The 6,048-nt window shown below is 43.9% G+C and overlaps 1 protein-coding gene across 1 annotated transcript; it reads left to right on the forward strand.

Annotated features, from left to right (window-relative positions):
• Positions 1 to 3,508: 3,508 nt before the first annotated feature.
• Positions 3,509 to 5,532, forward strand: TCEAL2 (transcription elongation factor A like 2). Its single transcript, XM_010373188.2, has 3 exons — positions 3,509 to 3,636; positions 4,208 to 4,281; positions 4,643 to 5,532. The coding sequence occupies exon 3, from the start codon at positions 4,669 to 4,671 to the stop codon at positions 5,335 to 5,337; it is 669 nt and encodes a 222-aa protein (XP_010371490.1). The 5' UTR covers positions 3,509 to 3,636; positions 4,208 to 4,281; positions 4,643 to 4,668; the 3' UTR covers positions 5,338 to 5,532.
• The last annotated feature ends 516 nt before the right edge of the window (positions 5,533 to 6,048 follow it).

A 6,048-nucleotide genomic window follows, 5' to 3' on the forward strand; every position in this document is an offset into this window, starting at 1 on the left:
CAGACCACAGTGCAATCAAACTAGAACTCAAGACTAAGAAAAATCAATCAAAATCGCTCAACTACATGGAAACTGAACAAACTGCTCCTGAATGAATACTGGGTACATTACAAAATGAAGGCAGAAATAAAGACGTTCTTTGAAACCAATGAGAACAAAGATACAACATACCAGAATCTCTGGGACACATTTAAAGCAGTGTGTAGAGGGAAATTTATAGCACTAAATGCTCACAAGAGAAAGCAGGAAAGATCTAAAATTGATACCCTAACATCACAATTAAAAGAACTAGAGAAGCAAGAGCAAACACATTCAAAAGCTAGCAGAAGGCAAGAAATAACTAAGATCAGAACAGAACTGAAGGAGATAGAGACACAAAAAACCCTCCAAAAAATCAGTGAATCCAGGAGTTGGTTTTTTGAAAAGACCAACAAAATTGATAGACTGCTAGCAAGACTTACAAAGAAGAAAAGAGAGAATAATCAAATAGACGCAATAAAAAATGATAAAGGGGATATCACCACGGACCCCACAGAAATACAAACTACCATCAGAGAATACTATAAACACCTCTACGCAAATAAACTAGAAAACCTAGAAGAAATGGATAATTTCCTGGACACTTACACTCTCCCAAGACTAAACCAGGAAGAAGTTGAATCCCTGAATAGACCAAGCAGGCTCTGAAATCCACTGGAGGTTATAAAAGAGACTCTATTTTCTTATATTTTCCATCATCTGGAGTTTGCATTTGTGGCCTTTCTTGCTTGGCTCATGGCCTTTCCCTTCATCTTCTAAGTCTGTAGTGTAGAATCTTGCTTTGGTTTTTCACATTGCTTTCTTCTTCCATAGTAAAATCTCTCTGTTTCCTTTTTATAAGAATACTTGTTATTACATTTAGGGTCTTCCTGGATAATCCTGGTAATCTTCCTATCTCAAGATCCTTAAGGACATTTGCAAAGTCCCCTTTTGTCATATAAGGTAAAATTCACAGGTTCCAGGCACTAAGACCTGGATATCTTTGAAGGCTATTATTAAACCTGACACAGATCTCCACTTTTTACTTCCATTTTTGCATGGTTTTGTCTGGTAGTGTGTGAGACATCCTTGTCTTGTTCTGGTTCTCAAGGGGAATGCTTCCAGCTTCTGCCCATTTAGTATAATGTTGGCTGTGGATTTGTCATAGACGGCTCTTGTTATTTTGAGGTACATTCCTTCAGTATGCAGTTTATGGAGAGTTTTTAACATGAAGCGATGTTGAATTTTATCCATAGCCTTTTCTGCATCTATTGAGATGATCATGTTGCTTTTGTCTTTAGTTCTGTTTATGTGGTGAATCACATTTATTAATTTGTGTATATTGAGCCAAACTTGCATCCTGAAGATGGATCCTACTTGATCATGGTGGATACATTTTTTGACATGCTACTGTACTCGGTTTGCCACTATTTTGTTGAGGATTTTTGCATCCATGTTAATTAAGGATATTGGCCTGAAGTTTCCTTTTTGTGTGTGTGTCTCTGCCAGGCGTTGGTATCACTTAGTGATTTTATAGTCTTAATATATGTCTATATTTATTTTACTGATGGGAATGATACTTTTATTCTGCAATAAGAAGCAAAAGGTCTCTAGTGAATGGTATGTTCAGTAATGGTTACTTTTCTAAGAAAATGGATGACAAACATTTAACTTAAAATATGTTTAATCAACATATATTATGCATCAGGAGAACTGTCATTATATCTTCTTCCAAAGGTAGTAACTACTTGAGGAAAAATGTGTCAATTTATTACACGCAAATGCAAAAGTTGTGTTGACTTCTCATTTTGTGAACAGATCTTTTAATTTAGATAAAATGACATTTCTTTGAATTTAATGTTACTAATTTTGAATTCCACATTTTTGTGTATATGTTTTAAAAGAGGAGAAATAGTTGTTAATACTTTGGCTCCATTAGCAAAATAACTTAGCAAATAGTTACCAAAGATAGTTTAAAATCACTATAATTAGATGATTAAAACAGAAAAGCAGTTCTTTTCAACTGATTTGATATTATTTTCATCAAATTCTTGAATAATTATAATAATTTTATGAAAGTTTGTACTGAGGAAATGGAAACACCTAGCCTTTATAATTCAGGAAAAAATTCAACATTGAGGATAGTACTGTTGGTGATGTGGTGATAATGACGACACATATTGATAGAACAAAATATTGTAGGAAGATTGAGGTTTTACTAAACGAAGAAAGATGTGTAGCAGAAATATAATCAGAATTGTTTGTGTAACATACATAATTCATAATCGTATAATCATGATAAGGTATTTTGCAAACCAAAATAAAAATAATTGTTGCCCCAGATTTACACACACAAAAAAACACACGACATACACATACATATGTACACACATATACATCTACACATATATGTGTGTATAAATAAACATATGTGTATATATACATATACATGTCACTACACTGTAGAAGCTAAAATATTGGTAACTTTTAGTTTTTGTGGGTGGTAGCTTCACAAATGTGAAAGAAAAGGAAAGAAAAAGAGACAAAGGATGGGCAGGGAAGGAAATAACAGGACAGGAAAGAAAAGGGAAGGAAGAGGGACAAGCAGGGATCAATGATAAGGGTGTGTTGTAAACCAAGGACTATGATGAATTTGTGCATCTGAAATTCATATTTAAAAGGTTTTAATGCTTTCTTTTCTACCTGTCTGACATTCTCTCTCTATGAAAACTGATCAAATGTTGGAAGGTAAGTTTCAAGTGTGCAGAGAGGCCAAGGGAGATGGCAAGAAGGAAGTTGGTGAAATAAATTTGGGGTATATGGGCTTTGAGGTCCCTCAGGGACTCTCAGGCGGTGATGTCCAATAGAGAGTTGGCAAAGTTGATATGAGACACGGAGAAGGGAATAGCCTGGAGATGTAGATCTGGGAGTCATCGGTGCTTTCTGGAAATGAATGAGATCACACAGGGAGAGACAACTTGAGGACTGAGGAGAGAGGAGGCCCAGGACAGAACCCCAGGAACACCGCCACTCAAGGTGGCAGCTCAGCTTCCTGGCAGGCATCACTACCCCAGGCTCTGGAGTCAGGCAGAGCAGGTATTGAAAGTGGGCTGTGGAGTTCTGGGGCTGAGCGCTGTTGGCAAAGTCGGGTACCCTCTCTGATCAGCTGTCACACCTGGCGATAACGGGCATCAGAGAGAGATGCCTTGCGAGGATGCTGTGAGCTGCGTCAGGTAAAGCACCTGGGGTCAGAAAGCCACCCCTCCTCCTCTTCTCCGCTACCCCACTTTGCTACACAAACGCACCGAGACTCCGACAGTCCCCAGCCTCCGGTCCCTCAGGGATGGAAGATGAGGTATGTCAGGCAAGAGGGGGGGCCGAGCTCCAAGGTGAGGTGTGTCAGGCAAGAGCGGGGCCGAGCTCCAGTGACGCGGCGCTCACGTGACCCGTCGGACGCCTACGTGGGCACCAGCCCCCGCACCCGCCGGCCAGCCAGCCCAGCGGTCGGGTCCCGGCGCCCGCGCAGAATAAGCTGTCTGAGCTGCCCAGACTGCTGGGGAGCAGCGAGCGGGCTTCCGCGAGTCGGAGGAAGCACAGGCGTGTCCTGGGTTCCCGCAGGTCAGTGTGAAAGCGGACACTGCCGACGGCCCCTGGGACAGGGGTGGAGGCGGCTGGCAGTAGGATTGGGGAGGGAGCAGAGAAGGAATCCTGTAGATTGGTGAGGAGGGGGATACCTGCGGAGCGGACCGGGGCGGGGACAGGGGAGGGAGAACTCCCAAAGCGAGCCTGGCTCGCCTTCACGACGCCCCCTTGCACTGAGTCCTCCATCCATTTTTAGTGCTGGAAATGAGGGGTGGGGGTAGCGACTCCGCAATGCTACAGTGAAACGTAGACATATTCTGCAAATAACCGCTTCTCACAGTCTACGCCCATGGAAACACTTGATCTCCGCAAAAATGGGGTGCCGCTGGGGCAGGTTGTCTCGGGGAAAGGGGACACAGAGACAAACGCAGTTTGGAAAGCATCCTGGTTTGGTGCCCGAGGCCTGGAAAGAAATGGCGGCTGGGGTGCGGGGTATGTAGGGGTGAAAAACGTTGGGTGAACAGGGCCTGAACTCAGGAAAGGGAACCGCGTCCCTGTGAGCCCGCTGAGCGCGCAGTCCCTGCCCCTGTCTCCTGTCTGTCCGCAGGTCTGCGCGTCTGTTGTTCCCAGCGCTCTAAGAGGCCTGAAAAGGAGAAGAAACCTGTCCAGAATCCCCCGCAGGTCCGTGAAAGCAGGGGGGCTGCATGGACAGGGGCCCACAAGGGTTGAGAGTGTGGAGGACCCAGCCAGGGCCCCGAATCCGGGCCCCTGCCCTTCCCCCCATCCACATGAACACACACCTTACCAGGCTGAACCAGTGCAGAGAAGGTGGCAGGGCCTGCCAGGGAAGAGCTGGCTCACGTGTGTGAGAGGAGTGGTGGGCTACATGGTGGGCAGAAGGCCCTCTTGGAGGTCCGGTCAGCTTAGGGGAACCCTCACCAGGGGTGAGATGCAAGTACTATCCAGACCTGCATTCCATGCCAGGCCCTTAGTCTCCCATGTCTCCTCTTTGTCTCCTCTTCCCTCAACCCGCATCCCCCAGGAAAGGAAAAGGAGGGAAATCTCGACATGGAAAAACTCTTCAATGGAAATGAAGGAATGCTTTGGAACCAAGGAAAGATAGAAAATGAAGAACAGCCACCGGACGAGGGAAAGCCAGAAGTAGCTTGTACTCTGGAAGACAAGACGTTAGAAAACGAGGGAAAGACAGAAAACAAGGGCAAGACAGAAGATGAGGAACGGTTAAAGGATAAAGAAAAGCCAGAGAGTGCAGGAAAGGCAAAAGGAGAAGGAAAGCCAGAGATGGAGGGAGGATCAGAGAGAGAGGGAAAGCCAGAGAGCGGGGGAAGGGCAGAGGGGAAAGGAGAGCCAGACAGTGAAAGAGAGCCAGAGAGTGAGGGAGAGCCAGAAAGTGAAACAAGGGCTGTAGGAAAGCGTCCAGCTGAGGATGATATACCCAGGAAAGCCAAAAGAAAAACAAACAAGGGGCTGGCTCAGTACCTCAAGCAATATAAGGAAGCCATACATGATATGAATTTCAGTAATGAGGACATGATAAGAGAATTTGACAACATGGCTAGGGTGGAGGATAAAAGGAGAAAAAGCAAACAGAAATTGGGGGCGTTTTTGTGGATGCAAAGAAATTTACAGGACCCCTTCTATCCTAGGGGTCCAAGGGAATTCAGGGGTGGCTGCAGGGCCCCACGAAGGGACACTGAAGACATTCCTTACGTGTAGTGTCCCTCCAGGCATTTATCAGGCTATATGTTTTAACCTTATGGTAATACTTTGCTTTAGTTGTTCCTCCTGCTACCAGTAGCCTTTTGACTCACCTGCCAGTGCTTGCTTGCTCTATGTTTCAGTAGCAGATTTTCACACATATGCATTGCAGACGTCATGATTCATGGAAAAATAAAGCAGCTTATAATATCATCTGCAGAATCTGTCTGTTTTTGTTAAATACATGAAAGGTTAACAGTGGTTTTCTGAGTTGTGAGCTAGCAGGTGATTTCATTTCCTTGTTTTCTTTCTTTCTACTAATCTTTCTTTTCCCAGAGAACACAAATTACTTTTCTCACAAAAATAATAAAATATTTTTAAAAATCAGAACACAGTACGTAAAAAGCAAAGAGAATAACTGTCCAGTGAACTTATGAAGTTCAGTAGAGACACTTAAAGTTCTTGTTTAAGAACTTAAAACAATAGGAAAAATTCACATTACCTACCTGTGGGACTCATCTGGAGAAGTCAACCTGGGGTTATTACAGATCCATTGCTCTAATGGACAGTCTTGTCGTTTGTCAAATGGAGATAATACTTTGCTTTTCAGAACTGCTGAGTGGGTTGGATGAGGTAGAGAATCTATGTGTTGGGTTGGCATCTACCTTCTCCCCTGCTCTAGCAGAAAAAATACCCCCTCAGACACTTGGAAGAGGACTAGGGTAAATC

Source organism: Rhinopithecus roxellana, chromosome 7 (assembly GCF_007565055.1).
Source record: "Rhinopithecus roxellana isolate Shanxi Qingling chromosome 7, ASM756505v1, whole genome shotgun sequence".
Lineage (NCBI taxonomy): Eukaryota > Metazoa > Chordata > Mammalia > Primates > Cercopithecidae > Rhinopithecus > Rhinopithecus roxellana.

Bases quoted from the DNA above. Each gene is read 5' to 3' on its own strand.
- TCEAL2 (XM_010373188.2), top strand. From the start codon at position 4,669: ATGGAAAAACTCTTCAATGGAAATGAAGGAATGCTTTGGAACCAAGGA.